We start from the raw sequence: 22,394 nt of genomic DNA, 5'->3' as shown, positions 1-22,394 counted from the left end.
AAAACTGTGTTTCGTGTAAAGATGTGTCTCAATTACTGGCAAAGGCAAGGCCATAAATATAACTAGCATTTTGCCGTCATGTTTATTAGATTTTAGTGAAAGAAAGGTACGTGAATTGTGTCTAACTAGTAAAACAAATCTCCACAAAACAATAAAATATAAGTTGAAAACATATTTCGACTACCAAACCGAAGATAATTATCGTACAAAAGTACTCATTTGTACCGAAATCAAAGGGTGAACTCAAACTTTTGACCGGTACTGTATATGGCAAAGCCTGTCGCCGCGTCCGCGCGACGTCGACGCAGCGTCTTTTTCCATACATTTGGCCCGACGCGCGACGCTACGCTCGCGAGACGTAGCGTAGTGGCTCCCCTGATGTTGCTTATGATGTCCATGGGCGGTAATATCTACTTCTCATCAGGCGGCTCGTTTGCTGCCTATAACATAAAAAAAACTATGTACATTTTCCGTGACGTTATATCGAGTAACGTCTTAAACTCTACCACACTGACCTTAGATAAGTTACCTAACGCACACGTCACTGTCAACCGATGAAATCATTGCGTCAACCGTCAACGTACTCTGCATGTTTTGCTCAGTCGGTTCACAAACATCTGTGCAAATCAACAGTCCAAATATATGTATACACGTCTTTATACCATTGTCTTAGAGACGCGGATATATATTTTTGCCGTATTGTAATATACTTAATACATACTTAATACTGAACGGGTATTAAAATGGATTTTTATTACATGAATTTGCTTTAGATTCGCTTTATCCAAAGTGGTTCATAGTGTCCTGACGGTTTAGTTTCTGTTTATTTCTAACCATTTTCGTTTTTTTAAAGTGTTAGTCTTATTTTTAATAAGTTTTTCTACAATCGTTGAGTGATATGATAAATAATTATTGTTTTTATTTTAAAATGACCTTAGTTCGGGTGTTTAACCTTAATTTTCAACGTTTTCTGAAAAACTTCAACGAAACTAATAAAAACGGTAAAAAAACAAATTTTAATTGTACGCTATTCGTGAAATCATAATTATAACCGATTCATAACAAAGATTAAAAACTTATAATATACACCGTGTTATTTTTTTTAAAGCTATGTGCATATCAATTAAAATGAATGCTCAACCTCTTAAACGACCATGACGTTTTAACACGGCGAGCAAAATTCGTGATCTTTATGAGTTCCACGCAAAAACTATAGCAAACGATGGTCATTGGTCTCTTGTACTGTTACTAGAATTCATTTCAATATAAATCCGCATCTTATTATACGGTTACGTCAATGGTCAGCTCTTGGACTATAAATTAATTGGTCTAAATCACCTTTTAGGTAATAATAACTATCCGATTTGTATTGGGAGAAAAAACGTTAGAATGTGAGTTCTGTAGAATTTTGACACGTTGAACAATTCTTTTGGTTATTATTATTTATAATTTTGTTATGGGATAGGAGGCAAAAGAGCAGACAGGTTGCCTGATGGTAAGCGATCACTGCCGCCCATGGACACCCGAAACACCAGAAGAGTTCGAGGTGCGTTGCCGGCCTTTTAAGATGGGATTTAAAAAAAATCCTCAACAAATAATTGTCAATAGACACGTGTTCAGATATATTTGAATACATTGGCCGTCTCTAACAATAGACAGCTTTAAACAGAAGCATGTAAGACACCACTATCAAAACGCAAATTGTAAAAAAAATACGCGAAATATGTACTTTCGATAAACTAAAAATCACGCCATTCCTTTTTACAGACCGAATTTGAAAAACCATAGCCATATTTTGTGAAATAAATAATGCATGTATCTAAACGTAATTTTTGCAAGTTCCCACCAACCGGCAGCACCTGCCGGCGCGTTCGTTTTTGACGCGGTGTTAACGTCCTAGTAAGGCAGCGTTCCCACTTATACGTCGCGTGTCTCGGGGCGCGCAAAGGGCGTCCGCGCCACGCCACCTGAGTGTAATTCAAAAAGCGTCTCCTCAGTACATTTTGTATAGGAAGGACGTAAGGCGCGCCGCCAAGCGGCGCGGCGCGCGCCCCGCCGCCGCCACGCCACCTGGGGCGCGTCTTACGTCTTTCCTATACAAAATGTACTGAGGAGGCGTTTTTTGAATTACACTGAAGCGGCGTGGCGCGGACGCCCGTTGCGCGCCCCGAGACACGCGACGCTCTGGTGTGGCCGGTCACTAAGGTTCAACGTCACTACACTACTAGATTGTGACCATCCTACGGTTAAGGACGAGACGAGACAAATTAAACTTAAGCACCGTTGCGTTTTTAATATTTCTTTAGTAAGGTTACTTCAAAACGTTTTTCAATACATCATTTTGCAAGTTCCCTACCCACCTGCTGACAAGTACGTTCGTTTTTGATGCGGTGTTAATGTCCTAGTCAGGTTCAACGTCACTGATTATGACCATGGTCTATGGTAAAGGACGAGACATTTAAAACTATTACCGTTGGGTTTTTAATCTTAATAAACGAGATGTATAAGTTCGGGTACATGGAAGTATGAGTCATCTTGAGTCATCTTCAGTATAAGTCTGATGGATTGTTCTTTAATCTTGTGTTTCGTTTTATGTATCGATTTGCTATTTGATTCTTAGTAGGTACAGTTAATAACACTATTTGCCTTACAACATTGCATACCAACTTTTATGTAGAGGATGTCATATTTCTCTGCAGATGACTGCACTATAGACGTGACTTTGCCCCAAAATATGTACTTTTTTTTGTGAATTAATCTTATATTTGTATTTTTGTATGAAAGCCGTGAATAATTCATGTGTTTGTAAACTTCCATAAGCTATGTATGTTAGAATCTGTTTGTTTCCAGTAATCAACTTTTTAAATAAGCCTCTACCATGAGTCATGACTCATAAGAGTCATGAGTTTTTGACGTTTCAGGGTACTCGATAGGTCACGAAACTCACGAAAAATGACATTGATTGTATGGATCTATTTTCTTTTGGAATTTCATTATGGTCACAGTCTAGTATATGCGAAACAGCTCCGGTACCAGGGCAAAATACAACGTAGGAGGTTGTCTCAGGACGTCGCGGTCGGCGACCCCCGAAAACTGGCGCGTAGCGGTGCCCGGTCGTTCGCCCGTCCTTACTCTTCTGACCTTATGCGGCCCTGGTACATGAGAGCGTTCACTCGTTTTTTAAAATCATAAAAAGTATGGATTTTATTGATTTCATTGTCATTAGATAAAATCTAAAATTATAATCAACTTTATGTTCAACAGACTTTACTTTTTGCCTAACTTTTAGGTATCACAAAAAGTAACTCCTATCCTAAATAATATACCTAAATCAGCCACTGGTTTCATCATCATTATCAATCAATACAAGTATTATTTATTAGGTTTTGATTCCATTGTGTATGGTAAATAAATCTAGTAAAATCTAGAACAATCAACGTTAAAGGTTCAACAGACTTGACACAGCGTATATATTTCGCCAAACTTTTAGGTCAATTAGTACTAAGCTTATCCTACCTTAAATATGAATACAATGTTTACCTAATTGATAAAGCAAACGAGTCGTTATAAAAATGGGCAATCGGATAGTTGACCGGAATTTGAGGTTGTTACCCCTGGTAGTCGCGGTAAAAAATGACGCGGGTAATACCGGCACGGGTGGCTAGTGACGAAGGTTTTGCGGACGTGAGAGTCATATAATCGTGAAGAGTAATGACTGTCATAAATATCTGAACATAGATGTTAGACCGTTTTCACATTATCCGATCCGATATCGGATGTCGGAAGGATTTCAATAGAAAAAATCCAAGATGGCGCCTGTAATGTATGGGATATCGGCCCGACATCTGATATCGGATCGGATAATGTGAAAACGCACTTAGAATTATGAGCACATGACGAAACTGTACTATGATATTGTTGATGTTCTTTTCATATTGATTGAAATCGGAGTAGTGGCGTCTTTTCATTAAATCAGATATGATGACATGACGTTTAATTATCGATCGATAAACACACTATTTAGAGTTTTGACGTCATGTTTACGACAATCCCAACTAGATGACTTATTCAGTGGTTGTTCGTAAAAAAATCTATAGCGGAACACAAATAAATAAAAAAAACTGGTTACTAAATTAATGAACAATTCAATTTCCACAAAATCGTCTTTAAAAATTGAAGAAAGTAAACGCAGCGTTTTCAAAACCGTTGATTGATTTTTCTATAAATAGTCCTTGCCACAAAGTTCCCATGGCCCTTTCTTTTTTATTTTTTGAAACCATACACTAGGGGCGTCGGCCGTTGACTCTGGCAACCCATATGTGAACACTCACCGGCCACTGTTTTCAATAACGTAACTCTTTAAATATTTGTATGCTGAGATAGGAATGGTACTTACGCGTTTGCTTTTTAAATTTCAAAATGGAATATTCACCGGCCAGTATTTCAATAAGGGTTATAAATATTTGTATCAATGGATTCATACATTTTGATGTATGCAGATTTGTATAGAAAGGATATCCATGTCAGTGAACTATATTTAAATAATAGTTTCATTTGACTGTTTAATGTGGTTTTAAACTGGATCTAATCTGTTATCGCTCAGGTCAACTCGTTGCTCGTTTGCCTTACCGTGTATAATAGCTATGATTATAGGATGACGTGTTTAAAACATTTACGTATTTAAATTTATCAAGACCTTGATAAGACGAAAGTCACAATCTGAGCGAGATAGCTATCCAAAATTAGCACATTCAACTTTTATAATAATGTTATCTTCAAATAGAGTCTAAATTTCTGTTGTGAATAATTCCGAACACACCTTGAAATTCTTATCTCGATCTAATTTTCATCTTAAATCGTCTGAATTACCTTTAAATTGCTGTCAGAGACATTTGATGCTCTTTTGTTCTCGGCGGTTGATGCACCATTTACAGTCAACGTATTAAAAAAAATATAGAAAAAATACCAAGATGCAACTTAATTGCCTATAAAATACCAGCCAGAATATGTATATACGAGGTTGAAAATTGCTGTGTCTATACGATTAAGGTCGTCGCGATACATAATTGGCTGAGCCGTTATGATACCGCATCTATATTAAATGCCTTAATCGAATATGAACTGTATTTTTTGACTATAAAGTTCTAAAGCTGCTTACTCATCAATTCACTAACCGTAGGCCTTTATGGCTATATCAGGGGCGGCTCACTCCGCGATTCTATCGCCGCGCTACAAGTACATGCCGGCGGCCGCGAGTTCGCGGCCCATTCACTGGTGACGACCTTCACGCGGCGCAATAGAATTCAATGTCGGCTGCTCGCGTGCGGTCCGTTTGTTAATGTAGGTAAGAATTTAGAATGACGGCATTTCGTGAACATCAAAGGAGTGAGCCTTCTATACTGGTACTATTATCAGGGGCGGCTCACTCTGCGATTCTATCGCCGCGCTACAAGTACATGCTGGCGGCCGCGAGTTCGCGGCCTAATCAGGGGTGGCGCGCGTTCTCACGGAACGCACGTTCGCACTTTCTATTGTTACTTTACGTCGCGAGTTTTTTAAAAGTTTTATATGCGATTTCCGCGTGTGAATGGCTAATGGTGCTTAGTTAAATAGACATCATGAATAAAATAGGACATCTTACACAGATCTACTATTGATTAAGTCCCACGGAAAAGTGTAATAAGGCTTGTGTTGTGATGTTGGGACTTAAACAAAAATATGTAAATACTATATATAGAGGTATATAACTAGAAAGTACCCAAGACTGGAATATAATAGCATAACATTTCACCTGAGTATTGATTCGTTTTAATCCATAGTCCAATCCCTATCGTCCGACGCTGCGCACGTGCGGCTCGTTTCTTTGTTAGAATTTTGTAGGCATTTAAAAGGCGGCATTTCGTGAACATCAAAGCAGTGGGCCTTCTGTACTTGTACTATTATATATTCTGTGCTATTATATATTCTGTGGCTATATTTATTTATTTATTTAAACTTTATTGCACAAACAAAGAAACTTGTACAAATGGCGGACTTAATGCCAAAAGGCATTCTCTACCAGTCAACCATTGGGTTAAACAGAGACATATATGTTGGCGCAGGAGAAATAATAGCTACCAGAGACATATATAATCGTGACATCAAACATAAATTTACAAAACTAAGGTTGAATACTAATACTTATATAAATTTATATAAAGATAGACTAATATATATAATTACATATATACTGATGGTGAACATTATTTGAATTCTTCTGTCAGAAGATGCTTGCGGAGCAGTCGTTTGAAAACGAGTTTGCTTGGGGCTTGTCGAATAGAAAGAGATAAAGGTTATCCTAAAATGACGATTAGTTTTATAGCGTTTCGCTCGTAGACATCCGGTTGCGTGCGGGATGCAAGCCTCGGGCCACCTGTGCAGTCTGTCTGGTATCAAAATTACACTCGGGGACAATGAAAATGGGCCATTTTGCATAAAATTAGCTTGCGTTTTTTATAGACTTTCGTTTGTGCAGTCTTCGGTAATAATTTGTACTTGAGATAGGCGAGAACATTGAGAATGGGTCAAATGCTTTGCTTCTGTCTTTCTCAGGTTTATTTTTTTATTATAAATGGGCTTACTCTTGGACACAGACTAGCCAAAGGCAAAGACGTGGCCTACGATGGAGTGAGCTCGCCCAGAAGATGCCTGTTCACTCTTTAGGTTGCCGGATTATATGAGCGCGGAATTATCGTTCTCCCAAGTCAATTATGTAATAAAAAAGATAACTTATACATTTGTGAGGTGTTTTTTCTTTTAAATTCGGCTCGCCGGATGTTAAATGGGTGTGAAGAGGACATCCGGATAGCAACCACCGTTTTTTACACGATCACCACAAGTTAGTAGCTAAGTTATAGTCATAGTGACATCTCTTCCGCTGTACCGTTCTTGATGCGACCACGCTGGTGTGAAAGAGATGAAGTAAATGATGGATCTTCTCTTTTTAACCCACGAGGCAAAAACGACGGGGTGTTAAAAGTTTGACGTGTCTGTCTGTCTGTGTGTGTGTCTGTCTGTGGCATCGTAGCTCCCGAACGGATGAACCGATTTAGATTTAGTTTTTTTCGTTTGAAAGCTGAGTTAGTCGGGACTTCGGTAGTGTTCTTAGCCATGTTTCATGAAAATCGGTCGGGGTTTCTTTCAACATTTTAATTTTGTGGTTAGGTTAGTCTATAACGTACGCCAGTTATCCCTGTCCTGGGCTAGTCACATCCAGACGTGCCTCGCAGTTTTTCGACTTCGTGAATTTTTGTGATAAAAGGGCAGATGGAAATGACCTTACTGACCTTGATGCATAAGGACCCTCTCGCAATGAAATCCACATATCCGTTATCATTCTCCAGTTTTAAAGTGGTACAGAATGTAGTTTCTTTTATCAGACACGTGATCTCGGACCGATAATGTTAACAACCTTTAAGAACAAGTGCATTCAGCTGATTGCCTTGCGTACGATTTCAGGTTACAATCTTGTTAATTACTTTGTATAAATAAATATCTATATCGCTTTGTAAAGTTTGCGTTCAATACAATATGTATATGTTTGGTTATATATTTTGAATAATTTTAAATGCGATAAATATTAGTAATTTTATAGTTACCTAATACTATTATAAGCGATTGATGACGAAAAACTGTCTTTATGATCACCATGCCAAGTTTCATCTAATTTGGTTCAGCGTTTTTGGTTTTAAGACCAAAAAGACAGACAGAGTAACTTCCGGACTTCTGTTATTATTAGTAGTGATTAGAATCCCATATTGAGTATTCGTGCGTTTTCACATTATCCGATCCGATATCGGATTTCGGACCGCTATCCCATACATTTAAGCCGCCATCTTTGATTTTTACTATTGAAATCCTTCCGACATCCGATATCGGATCGGATAATGTGAAGGAAAACGCACTTCGGCGGTGTTCATATAAATTCGGTTTCCGGATGTGGTGACGAACGGTGTGACTGATAAGTTGACCTAACTTTATTGTTTTTCTTTTTTTGTCTTATAGTATTTGCTACGGTTTTGAACCCTGTTTAAGATTAAAAATAAATGCGTTCCTTCTGCTCCAGTTCAGACTATTAAACTAGACCTATAAAATGCCACAATCCAATAAGCCAGTATAGCATTTAGGCTAATATCGATCTAAACATGACGCGCCCCGCAAACCCATTTCACGTCCACATCTTACCAATCAAAAACTAACTCTAATATACCCTTAATACAGTCCGATTCCTTATTATTAGCCGACACATATCGGGTGCAAATGGTGCAATACACAAACTCACCAAACAAATATCAACTCTCCGCGTAACACAGTTGAGTATCCGAACTATAGCATATCCAGTGCAATTTTACACCAACCTAATCCCAAACAAATATAGACTTCAGCTCAATCTAATACAGTCGAGTTTATCCACACCTTAGTACAGCCATTGGGCGCAAGAGGTCGACCCGCTGCCAGGTGGTGAGTTTTTTTATCGGACAGATGTGCCGTTCCGTGGGCATTTACCTCTTGTATTTTGTGATCGTCGATGCACTGTGTGCGTATGGAAGCGATGTGTGGAGCACTTGTTATGGTTTTTAACCTGATATTATTGTGTTGTTTTGCAGGATTAGATAAATTGACTAGATGGATATTGCATGATATTGTTTGACACATTAAAATGTCATAAGCAGACATCTTGACTTCGTAATTTCGGTGCAGCATGGTAGAAATAAAGAAATTCATACATGTGTTTTCTAGATAGATGATAAATTAAGCCTCATTTTACTATTATTAATACTAATTAACTATTCAAGCTGACTCCTGGCATATACACCCTGTTTTTATTGAATTCCGTTAACTAAGGGAAGATTCATTAGTTCAAATACTATCAATTTCTCTAAGAAACTAGCCTCTTAACTCTTTCGGTTATCAAATTATAAAAAAAATTAATTGAATTACTGAACACGTGTGGCATCCCTTACCACTTCCTAATGTTATTTGTTTTGACATGTGCCGTCAAACACTTGACAATGACTTTAATGTTATGATTAAGGTCCTCTCACACTAATTAATTCATTTTTATGTATGGAAAGGAAAAAAAATTCGAACTTAACAAAAAGGGATACACAGGGTGTTCCTGATGATGAACCGAACTGCGTGTCGAATTTAACGGAATTAAAAAAAAAAACACGGTGTACATTTTGTCACAAGACAATTAAAAGGTGTAAAAATAAATCAAGCTCTACGAGAATGAGTCATCATGGTTAGTATCCATCCGGAGATTCCGGAGTTTGACAAAAACCAAAAAGGTAATCACAGTCTATATCCCGGTTAAAATAAGTCAAAGTTTAATCAATATCTACTTAAAATATTGTGACGTACGGGCAGCACAATGAGAAAATGTACGACAAATATAATAGTTATTTGTTATACAAGGGGGCAAAGTTGTATTTTAACGCCGAGTGTGGAATTGAAAAACGAGCAAGTGAAAGGATTCTATAGTTGAACCACGAGCGAAGCGAGTGGGTTGAGAATAGAATCCTGAACTTGCGAGTTTTTTAACACACGAGAAGTAAAATACATTTGCACCCGAGTGTAACACAAAACTTTTCCCCTCACTATAGCGAGGAAACTACAACGCAAAAAAATGCGTTTATCACTGCTTTCAGTAGTTCCACAGGTAGTAAATCATCTTTGTTACTATATTCACCTACATTTATCAATTTTAAAGCAGTTAATTTGAATTTATTCAAGGTCAAATTACTTTACCCACTAGTGGATAAAATGCGTTTTTACCCGCTGGTATTAAAGGACAAAACACGTGTTTCCGAGCTAGTGAGGGGAAAAGTTATAAACGCAACGCATGAAGCAAAATTCCCAGGCAATTTCCGTTGTTCTCGGTTCCTAAATAAATTTAAAGTATTAGGCACACCTTTACCCTCACGTTTGATGTTACAATTTACAATATAGAGACTCTTAGCAACAAAACTGCTTTATAATCCTGTCCCAATTCATCGCATCTGTGTATATTGAGAACTATAAAACTTGTAGTTTAATTTTATGTACAGCCTTTTATTTAAAGATGCTGAGCACCACATTTTATGTACAAACGTATAGAGATGCTGTGCGCGCCACACTTTCCCACTTGACTGTCCCCGAACAGATGTACAATCATCGACAGACAGGATTGACAGCTGGTTAATTATAAATCTTGCTCTATTTATACCTTGTCTACAATACGCCGTGTAAACCCACCCTATCGCAAAGACGCAAGGTTCATCAGGTCTCGTGTAAGTGGCTATTTATATACCGTGGCCGGACTGTCGTCAGGTGTGCTGAATACCGTGCTATTCCTTTATATTGTTTCTTTTGCAAGTTGAGATGCTTGGTCCAATCACGTGAGGCCCAATGTGCATTTAAATGTACGCACGTGAATTTCACTGTAATCGTCTTAAGTCTATCATAAGTTCATAGACTTTGACTACTGACCTGTTTCTTTGATTTTACAAGTACCTACTTCAGAGTGACTTCAGTCATTGGAATGCTGGTGGCATGTCAAGTGGCATGAGATGCTTCGCAACTTGAAACCCTTGCCTTCAAAATTTCTCTTGTTATTTAGTCAGTTATTTCTGATATGTGAAAATTAAAATTTCGATATATGACTCAAATCTGCTACAGAATGGCAAATTTCGATTTTTCATGTTTTGCTGTTGACTTAACCTACTTCCTGTCGTAAAACCGTCATGACACACACCATTTCCTTCCGTGTTTATTGCTTAATTATACATAATATTCCAGCATGTATTATTTTATTCGCCATTGTTTGGGTTCATCGGCCCTCCGGCGAATTTACATTTTATCAGTTACTTCAAACTGTCGACACGGCAGCGCCACGAGCTCTAAATATCAATCAATCGAAAATGCACGGAATACCATGCTTTAAACGAATATTGCCGAAAATGCACAGGATACAATGCTTTACGATGCACTGTTCCAACAATGAATCAAAGATCAGTGTGCAGGCTCACTGTCATGCCATCGTAAAGTATTGTATTCCGTGCAATGCAAAAACGTATTTTCGGCACAGACAGTAATATCCATAGTTGGATTTAATATTTGACGAATATTAAAGTCCTATTCGGGCAGTAACACTTAACAAATAGATTTAATATGTATCGTTTTCCGTTCGGTTTTGCGACTTTTGGTCAAATACTTGTATAAGGAATATTTATAAAATCCCAGCCACTATTTACACTTATCTTGTAAAAGGAAGGTATGTTTATCAATCAAAATAAATAATCTGTACCTACTACAGTCGTCGATATTTATAAATCTAGAGGTGAATCACCCTGATGCGTCAGCAATCAGCATATACTAACCAATCGAATGACACAAATATTCGTATAATTTTTACAATTTCGCAGTTTTTTTAACCTAAATCTTGAATGTAATGATATAATTATGTCAAACATCTTTGCAAAATGAGACGTGACGTCATTATCTCCTTCAAAACTATAACATTCCGTCATAATCGCGTGTAATGACGTACGTCGTCGGCTTACGTTAACACAAAAGGGGACGTTCACATTATTATTATTATGTAGATGTTTTAATTAAGTGACCGTGTAGGCAACGTGTCAATCGTCTACGTTCTGTTGATATTGGGCCTTATAACAGCCACCATTAGCGTTTCGTTATCGTATCACAACACAAGTTGTCACCATGGCTAATCAGTTTAACCCGTTTCATGGTTCATGAGTTTCATAACACACAAAATTTATTTATGTATGTCCAATACACTAAAAAGCAGACAAACGAACAGTCGAACAAGCTTTCTTTCTATAAGTAAGATTTACAGTCTCTGTTAGAAAGTCAGGTCTCACTATTAATCCCTGGTCTCGCCTAAAATATTAATATCAAACTAAAGTTCGAGCTAAGACATTTTAATTAATTACGACATTGGTCTAAGCGCGACAGCGGCGAGCGGCGAATTGAAGCGAGACACAGCGATGGGACTTTTCAATATGGTTGTCGCTCAGCTTAGACCAATGTCGTGGCTAAAGCGGCTCAAGTAAGTTCAACGTTCGACCTAGACTCTTATTGCTAGGACGTTTCAGGACGTTCCAAAGACAGGCCTGGATATTACGAGATTCTTTCAATACATAATAATGTATACGCCTCTGCTACGAAACTCGCGCATTACTTCTGAGATTTAGTTTGGGCTAGGGGCTTACCTGTCACCACAGTGACATTGACAATAAACATTGTCACCGATGTGAAATATGCCACAGAAGGCAGAAAAAGCCTGAAATCTTACCTGTATTTTTTAACCATTTGTTGTATTCGTTCCTAACAGTTTGCGAAAATAAAATCTCGAGGAGTCCTTGCCCCTTATCGTCTCTAAAAGGTTAAAGAGTACTGATCTCCAAAAGGGAGTTGCCAACCTTTGCCCAACTTATTGGCTTGTTACATTCTCCTAAAAGGTCATTTACTAATTTAATGTGTCTAAAAAAATGATTATGTAAACTTTTTAAACGATTCTATCTGTGACGCCAGACCATTGGTTTCGGAACTTTCGGATCCAGAGTTCCAATCCTGCTAGGGGCATTCATTTTTGTTATGAGCACAGATATTTGTTCCTGAGTCATAGGTGTTTGTATCGTTAATCGTTATATCGTTGTATTAAGAGTAACGTTGTATCAAGCGTTTTTGTAAGAATGTCCTGTAACATTTTTTTTCTTATATCTTTAAAAGATCTTTTAGATACTTCGAGCATTTCTTGAGATCAAGTTCGTTAAACCTAAGGGTTGTGCGCCCCAACAAAGGTTCTGCCTACGCTAAACATTTACAACCTCCACTGTTATTCTTTCAATTTGGTTTCATCTTTGTTGAATTCATAATGGTTTTATTAATTTGTTCTCTGAGTAAACAATTATTGAAACGCTGGTATTGAGGTATACGTTAACCTGATACGAATCAAATGAGGTCGAAAATTGACTGAGGTTTGAGAAAGCTGTCTTAGATCTCGGTGACCTTATTTGTTACATACAAGCCTTCTTGAACTTACCGTGAGACTCAGTACGTAAAGCTTAAAACAATGTCAGATAATATTTATATTTATAATTTTATATTTATAGATTTTTTAAGTGGATATAGTTGAAGGGATGGAGAGTGACATAGGCTACTTTTTGTCGCGGTTTGAAAAAGCTAGTATTACCTATAGTCTTACAAATATGATATATAAATTGTATACAAATCTCATCTGGAATACAAATTTCCGCCACGTATTTTTGGCAACTGTTATTTACTTGGAAATGTCAGATCAACGACCGCTCTAGGTCGGCCATGCATTGCACTCGTACAATGTTAGACTGTCAGAATGTTTAATTTTCGTTCGCACTTCGTTATGTCATTTGTACTGAAGGTCGGAGCTAATTTGCGAGAGTTTATCATATTTCGTTGCTTCTGCAAGTCGGTTAATTATTTTTTTCTGCGAAATGTCTGCAGATTCTCATAATAAACACAAGAGGGGAGGAACTTTATTATTATAAATAAAATATCATTTATTTCAGACCTTGAGCCCATAGGTATTTATAAGTATAGATATCGGTGTAAGTATTCGCATGTTTCAAATAAACCTTTTATCTATCAAGATTTTACCTTTTAATAAAAATCTGACGGAATCTAGTGATAAATTGGTTTTCAAGATAGAACCAACAGTCACGAAATTGTTTTTTTGAACCTGGATCACATAATTTTGTCAGTAAGGCACGATGTTTCAAGGAAATCAAATAACTTTATCGTAATTATTACTTAAAAACTTTCATGGTAGCTTATAATCTGCCATGCTGAATTGAATTTTTGAGAAAGGGTTAAAATAGGTATAATTAATTTAAGTCAGGCTGATCAGGTTCGAAAGTTTTATGAATAAGGGGTAAAGTCATAAACCTTCTTTACTTAATCCACCATGCAAATGACGCACACTTAAACTAATTCGAGTACATAGTACAAACGCAAGTACACCTATAAACATAATATCTGCGTCGCGTCGAGCATTTGGCCATTATTTTGCGATTTGAACAATGCTCCGGTGGGTAAACATCCTAGTCGCATTCGTTTCTTGATGTTCTTTTTGCGTAGAGTTCTACTTATGTACTAGGTTTTTTTGTAGCAGAAATCTCACTGTTTTCTGATATACTGTACTGATTAACTTTGGGGAAGTGCGTACGCACGCATGCCACCTGGTTCGGGGACTTGGGAACCAGAGGCGATGACAGACTAAACAAGGTAGGGCTACCGTCTACATCTACAACCACCAACGATATGTTGAACATCCTACGTGAGTAGCACAATTTGCTATATTATCCGGATTAGATCCCACGGACACACATATTTATTTACATTAGGTAGGTATGTTCCGAATAGAATGATTTTATACTGTAACGATTTCATTAGTCTGCATAGCTTGGATAAATTGAGTCCAAGCTAACTTGGGAGCGATTTTTGATAGACTGAAAGGGTTTTAAAAGTCAAAATGCTCTGTTTACTGCAATAGGTCACGTGCAGTGCAACGCTAAAGTATCAAGTGCACTAATTCAATTTAAAAGGATTACTGATCGCTTTGCTAGCACTAATCTACGAGTTTAAACTCTATATACAGTATAATTAATAGGAATACAAAGGTATATATAATTATAGGGGTTATATGTTTGATTTTTAGAGCCAAGTCAAGAATAGAAGCCAAAAAATACTGGATTATTACAATATTTCCTATTCCCATTATGAATGTGGTTTATACCGAGATTACTGGCAAGAAACGTCAACTATAGTATGCCAAGGCTGGCTTCCCTGGTGTGAAACATTCTTTGTCCCTATATCTCATGCTGCGTGTTGTCCTATATGCCGCTGTGCCGGTTTTTTCTGTAATAGAATCATTGTTTTACCGTTAAAGTGAAGTAAATCAGAACCACATGTACAGTCACTGGCATAAAGAAGTGATTATTTCTGTACCTTGTCGCATTTAATCGTTTGTCAATTTCGTACGACATTTCAAACAAGACGTTAATATGACAAGTCACAAGGTACAGAATCATCACTTTATGCCGGTGACTGTACAAATATAGGTCATACACTTCATACAAGGCATGATACTATATATACGGTACGGATTAAACGAACGGCAATGATAGAGGAATGGATGGGCCCATTTTTGCTATCCATCACACTTTATATGTATTTTCTGTTTCATTATACCTACTTTGAAATTGTCAATTAACAAGATGTTACACAGACTTTGACGAAGGCAATTCAACAACCATATACACCCTGTTTTTATTGAATTCCGTTAACTTTAAGGGAAAATTCATTACATTAAATACAATAATTTATTTAAGAAACTAGCGTCTTAACTCTTGTGGTTATAAAGTTGTTAAAAAAATAAAGATAATTGTTGAACACGTGTGTACAGCCTTTACCAATTCCTAATGATATTTGTTTTGACATTATGTGCCGTCAATCACTTGATACTAACTTGAATGTTATTCTTAGGTTCCTCACACTAATAAATTCATTTATTATATATGAAAATGATGAAATTTTTTGTTTGCGAATTTCAATAAAAGTTATATACAGGGTGGTTCCTGATAATGAACCTAACGACGTGTCCAATTTAACGGAAAACAAAAAAAACACGGTGTAGATATCACAGTTTGCGCAAGGTTATTCTAAACGTCAAGCGTCTTCTATCAAAATTATGACGCTTAATTTAACACGTGCGAAGTTGTCAACTTAACTTGACCTGACTCTAGAAACATTCAGGGTTATTTACCTACAGATAATGCCAATCACTATACAGGGTGTCCCAAGACTATGGGACATGAACGGAAAGTACTTTAAATATCGTGGATAGGGTATTTTGCTAAAAGAAGACTTTATTTTATTTTTAAAACTAAGTAAAACTGCATTCATAGATTTTTAAATAATTACATGGTTAAACCGGGAATCAAACCCGCTACACGAGAAAAAAAAATCATTCTGTAATTTTGTCATACCGATCGATACGTTTCATCATAAGGATTATTTTTTCTAAATAACATAGTGTCGGACATAAAAGGAAGACCATGAATTTTAACATTTTACATAGCATACTCCTTAGCCTTAAATTTTGTCCATGCAATTTTTCAAAAAAAAAAAAATCTTTAAATGCAGTTTTACTAAGTTTTAAAAATAAAATAAAGTCTTCTTTCAGCAATATATCCTATCTGTGATATTTTAGGTACTTTCCCTTCATGTCCCATATTCTTGGGACACCCTGTATAGTATATAATATGTTTATAATCAAAGCATCGTGTGCTCGGCTTATCAATTTAATATTACATTATCGCCTTTCATACCGTTTCTTAACTTGTTGACGCATTGGTGCAGTATTGATTGATTTTATAGCATTATGCAGTTAATACGTTTAAGGCGATCGGGGTAAAGTGCATACCAATGAAGGACAGGGTTAAAATATCTTGTCTTTCCATGGTGACATTTACTTAATATAATATACCTATCAGTGGCGGCTGGTGAAAATTTCTGCTAGGCAACACCAAAGCAAAAAGAAACCTATCTTCAACATTAGGTACTTTACTAGTAATTAATTTTAGGCAAGCCGATGGGTATCGGCTTGAATGGACCAGCCGCTGCTGATACCTATCTAGTTGATTTAATTACGTCTAGAGAAAAACCCACATGTAGAAATAGGTACGTAATCACAGTTAATATAATAAAATTTATATTTAAAAAAACCGGCCAAGTGCGAGTCGGGCTCGCGCACAAAGGGTTCCGTAGCAGCAAATATAATAAACCAATAACTTAACCAAAATTACAGTTAAATCAACCTATCTCAAAAACTATAAGAGATACTTTGATCAAACCAAAAATCGTTGAAAGAGTTAATTAGCATGCATCACCTCTATTTTTTTTAGAATTTTATACCCCGTAGTTATAAAAATAGAGGGGGGGGGACATACTTTTTACGACTTTGAGAGCTGATATCTCAAAAACCGTTCACTTTAAGAAAAATGTTTTTTAGAAAACTTTATATCATTTTAAAAGACCTTTCCATTGATACCCCACACGGGTATGTACATCGAAAAAAAAATTTTCATCCCTCAGTTACATGTATGGGGGCCCCACCCCAATTCTTTTTTTACTATTTAGTGTCATAATTTTGTAGCGGTTCATACAACACATATTCCCATCAAATTTCATCACTGTAGTACTTATAGTTTCCGAGTAAATCGGCTGTGACAGACGGACAGACGGACAGACGGACAGACGGACATGACGAAACTATAAGGGTTCCGTTTTTGCCATTTTGGCTACGGAACCCTAATAAAAAAAACCCCGACATAGTGGACTGATTTTTATCAAACATGGCTAGGAACACTTCCGATTAATTCAGCTTTCAAACAAAAAAATAACGAAATCTAAATCGGTCCATCCGTTCGAAAGCTACTATGCCACAGACAGACAAACAAGTCAAACTTAGGGACCATCCACACACAGGCGACGCATGTCCTGAGACGCGGAACGGACGTCAACGCCGCGCCACCCGAATGTAATTTAAAAAACGTCTCCTCAGTACATTTTGTATAGGTAGGACGTAAGACGCGCCCCAAGCGACGTCCCTTGCGTGTCCCTTGCGCGTCCTTCCTATACAAAATGTACTGAGGAGACGTTTTTTTTTTTAAATTACATTCGGGCCCCGAGACACGCGCGCGGCGCTTTGACGTCCGTTCCTGAGGAGCGTAAATTACATTCGGGTGGCGCGGCGCTGACGTCCGTTCCGCGTCTCAGGACATGCGTCGCCTGTGTGGATGGTCCCTTATAATACCCCGTCGTTTTTTGCATCGGGGGTTAAAACAGCAAGTAAACAAAGCTTACTTCACCTACTGACGATATTTTCTCTTTGTTACAGCGTACGGCAAAGTGTTTCTAGTGAAAAAGAGATGCGGCGTCGACGAGGGCAAGTTATACGCGATGAAGGTGCTCAAAAAGGCTTCCATAGTGCAGAAGTTAAAAACGGCAGAACACACCAGGACGGAGAGACAGGTTGGTTATACATTTTCACTTATAATAATACATACATACATACATACATACAATCACGCCTGTATCCCATGAAGGGGTAGGCAGAGCACATGAAACTACTCAAGTTCCAGTGCCACTTTTGGCAAATAAGGGGTTGAATGAAAACGAAATTGTGACATTGCAGTGACAGGTTGCCAGCCTCTCGCCTACGCCACAATTTAACCCATATCCCACAGTCGCCTTCTACGACACCCACGGGAAGAAAGGGGGTGATGAAATTCTTAACCCGTCACCACACGGCACTTATAATAATACAATTCTATAAGGCTCACAGAGTAAAATCCCACAGAGTTGATAGTTACCTATAGCTATTAGAATAAACTGTGATTCTACGATCCCTAACTTAGTGCGCGTGCGTTGACTAAGAAGCGCAGCACTGCAACGTAGGGCATTTTGGGTTCGGATGTTGATTTCGTCCTCCCTTGTATGTGTATCAGTGACAGTGCACCCAAGGTACTTAAACTTAGACACTCCCTTGTACGTGTTTCCACCCACAAGTAGGTTCTGCCTTTGGGCGCGACTGTCCTTGTATCGCTTCATGTGGAGGTATTCCGCTTTATCATGGTTGATTCCGCTCAAGACCGATCAAAGTGGCTTGCTCTTGTTTGGAGGCCAAAACTCATTTTGGGTTATCGCGCCAGCCAAGTAAGTGATTCTACGACAAGCCTATGTTGCACACACATTTGGGGTTGACCCATTACCATTCAGCAGCGGTATGTGTGAAAACAGAGTGCAGACTGAAAGCACGCAGCACGGTGCTGGTCAAAACATCTCCATTCAAGTCTATACATTTAATAAAGCCGCGCGATCCGCATATCCACTGCTCGCGCATGATCAAAATGTATAGATTTTCATGGAGCTGTTCAAAATCGCACCGCGTGAGTTCAGCAGCCTCACAGTTTGGTCTTAGCGAGGCTACTTCTGCCTTTATTTGAATACTGATATAGTCTTGTGAACTAGTTTATTGAGGCAAGGTTTCTACAGGTCCTGGAAGCGGTGAGAGAGTGCCCGTTCCTCGTCACGCTACATTACGCCTTCCAGACTGACTCCAAACTACACCTCATACTTGGTAAGTCTCACATCCTTGATATATTCATTCACCATTCTCCTTAGGCTATGGCTTTTTTACAACGGGTTTGTAAAAATAAAATGGAACCCAGGGTGCAGCCAACAGCGGGCCAGGGCAAGCCGGTCAGGGCCGCAGAGAGAGGAACCGCCGGATTATCCGCATTGTGTTGAAGACCACCCGATATAATTTAGACTAATTAAACATCTATTTTTAACCCCCGACGCAAAAACGACGGGGTGTTATACGTTTGACGTGTCTGTCTGCCTGTCTGTGTGTGTCTGTGGCATCGTAGCTCCCGAACGGATGAACCGATTTAGATTTAGTTTTTTTTTGTTTGAAAGCTGAGTTAGTCGGGAGTGTTCTTAGCCATGTTTCATGAAAATCCGTCCACTATGTCGCGGTCGGGGGTTTTGTCTAATTTGTTTCAAAGCACAAGTTTATTCGTCGTCTCAAGATGATACTGATTACTGACATTTTATCTAACTAAAACCAACAGAGCTTCAAGAATAATTATTTCACGTACAAAGGATGCCCTTGACCCGCATCTCAGCGAATATTGTAAAAAGCTGGCCGTCTAGACTTGCGCAACTATACCTTTGTTGGCCGTCCTGCTCTGGCTAGAAAAGAGAGTAAAGGACGACATTATTCGAATATGCGGGCATTTTTAGTGAAGGGATCTGGATAATATATAAAGATCGGACTAATAAAAAGGATTTGAATAGATAATTATTACGAACATAGCTTGGTAGGTCTGTCTGATATAGTTAATTTAGATGTAGGTATTCGATTTTTTGTTTCATAATACCTACATAAATATAAAATACCCGTTAATCTCTACAAAAATGGCTCTCAAATTTTTAAATATGTCTATTAGTTCGGTGGAAGACGTCCTTACCTTAACTATTAGCCAGGAAAATATTTTTATTTTAGGGAAAATTAGAGCAAATTTTCAGTATTCAGTATGTTTAAATAAACTAACAAACAACGCTTTTGATCTGATTTCATTACCCACATAATAAATGTACGCTCCAGTAAAACACTGAAATAGGTAAATGTTACATATACGTAATTCCCAGGGCCTACTTACCGACTAATATATTACTCCACTGGGACCTGTAAATATGTCAGTGTCCCAATAAATTGACAGATTCATGTTGCATTCTGTATGTAGTAAAATAATGCATTTGGCCTATGAAGTATGAAAAGAGTTTGAACTCATTGAAGCTATTCAAAGTTTTAAGAGCTACTTTTATGAGTAGGTACTTTTCGTATAAGCAGATACAGTGAAAATGGAACTGTAGAAATATACACGGAAAAGTGCTCAAATGTTTTTAAAACCAACCTCCGACGTTTCGAGGACGGCATTGTCTCCGTGCAAACTCACATAGCTAACATAGTTATACGCAATTTAGTCCCGTTTGTAATTTTAAGTATGTGTAAAAATTGTGAAAGAGGAGATCATAAAGGCCACAATCTTTAAAAAAAACATGACTTTATTAAATTAGGCATTACATATGCCTAATTTAATAGCCTAGTCCTAGTATGTCAAACCAATATCCATCGGCGGCACAGTCTAGGCCCAATCGATAGGGCGCCCGCTAGACCGTTGAACCTCTAGACCTCTGAGGTCCTTCGGCCGTCGAACCTCTGAGGTCATTGGGTCTAACGACCTGTTGCGTAATGTTGACATTGCAGTTGTTTTTATAAACGCGAACGATGGATGTATGTGTAGCTGTAGAGTTTAGAGTCGTTCTGAAGGGTTCGAGTATAAAGATTGAGTATTTTTGCCTTTAGCAAATTGGCATCCAATGGCACTAGGTCAAATCAACATGATGCCAGCACCTTAGCATGAAATGAAAAGTGTGGATCGACATTTTTTTCTCACAGTTTTGAGTTTCTAAAGTAAAAAGTTTATATGTATAAATTAGGTTTACCTAACAGTTAAGGCGTTGAATGTACCTAATATACAACATAAAGAGAAACAGAAATGCTAATAGTTTGAGGGCGCATGTTACAACGACGCTTAAAAGTTGTGGATAGATTTGAGTGGGTCAAAAAGTTCATTGGACAAAGTAACTGTTGTTCCTAAACTTTGAAGAATTTAATTAAGAATAAAAAGTTGTCTGCTTAGGAACAGCGAATTTCTATGTTTTAGGTAGTTTCGACCTTGGTAAAGTACCGTCTGACAGCCCTTGGTTACCGCCTACACATGCGAAAGCTATTTTCGCCTTGATTATACGAAGGATAAATTCAAAGTATACAGGGTGTCCCAAGACTATGGGACATGAACGGAAAGTACCTTAAATATCGTAGATAGGGTATTTTGCTACAAGAAGACTTTATTTTATTTTTAAAACTAAGTAAAACTCCATTCATAGATTTTTAAATAATTACATGGTTAAACCGGGAATCAAACCCGCTACACGAGAAAAAAAAAACATCCTGTAATTTTGTCATACCGATCGATAGGCTTCATCATAAAGATTATCTTTCTCTAAATAACATAGTGTCGGAGATAAAAGGAAGACCATGAATTTTAACATTTTACATGGCAGACTCCTTAGCCTTAAAATTTGTCCATACATTAAAAAAAAAAAAAATTTTTTTTTGAATGCAGTTTTACCAAGTTTTAAAAATAAAATAAAGTCTTCTTTCAGCAATATATCCTATCTGTGATATTTTAGGTACTTTCCCTTCATGTCCCATGGTCTTGGGACACCCTGTATACCATTAATATCGTTGATTTATGTACCAGATATTGGAATGATGGGTGCCCCATTTTATCATAATAGGTCAAAGGAGCATTTTACAAATATTTCAGATGGAACTACCGTTAATATTGCTCCAATTACCCTCACTTGGCAATGCACGCACTGCCAAGGAGTTGAATTCCTTATCTTCTATATTTCCCAGCTCTTATAACCCAGCAACCTACAAATCAAGAGTGAACACTGAACAAGACAGCAGGCACCTTCTGGGCGAGTGAGCTCCATCGTAGGCTAGTCTGTGGCCATGAGTATGAGTAAGCCCATTGTTAAGTGATGGAAAGTCTCAATTGGCCAATAATTTTGTTCATCAGAAATCTTATCTGTTCTTAAATCTTTTCCTATCTGTATCCATCAGGATGTCAAGTTTATTAAATAAATGAGAAAACAATCGGTTTAACGTA

The 22,394-nt window shown here is 37.7% G+C and overlaps 1 protein-coding gene across 1 annotated transcript in view; it reads left to right on the top strand.

The window, feature by feature from the left end:
* Positions 1 to 22,394, top strand: part of LOC125236937 (probable serine/threonine-protein kinase HSL1) — a 139,287-nt gene that overhangs the window by 17,446 nt on the left and 99,447 nt on the right. The window contains exons 3-4 of the mRNA XM_048143856.1: positions 17,984 to 18,117; positions 19,141 to 19,225. Coding sequence (XP_047999813.1) covers positions 17,984 to 18,117; positions 19,141 to 19,225 — 219 coding nt within the window. The remainder of the gene's footprint in view (positions 1 to 17,983; positions 18,118 to 19,140; positions 19,226 to 22,394) is intronic.

The sequence above is a fragment of the Leguminivora glycinivorella genome, chromosome 20 (assembly GCF_023078275.1).
Source record: "Leguminivora glycinivorella isolate SPB_JAAS2020 chromosome 20, LegGlyc_1.1, whole genome shotgun sequence".
Classification (NCBI taxonomy): domain Eukaryota; kingdom Metazoa; phylum Arthropoda; class Insecta; order Lepidoptera; family Tortricidae; genus Leguminivora; species Leguminivora glycinivorella.
This window is presented reverse-complemented; position numbering and strand designations above follow the sequence as displayed.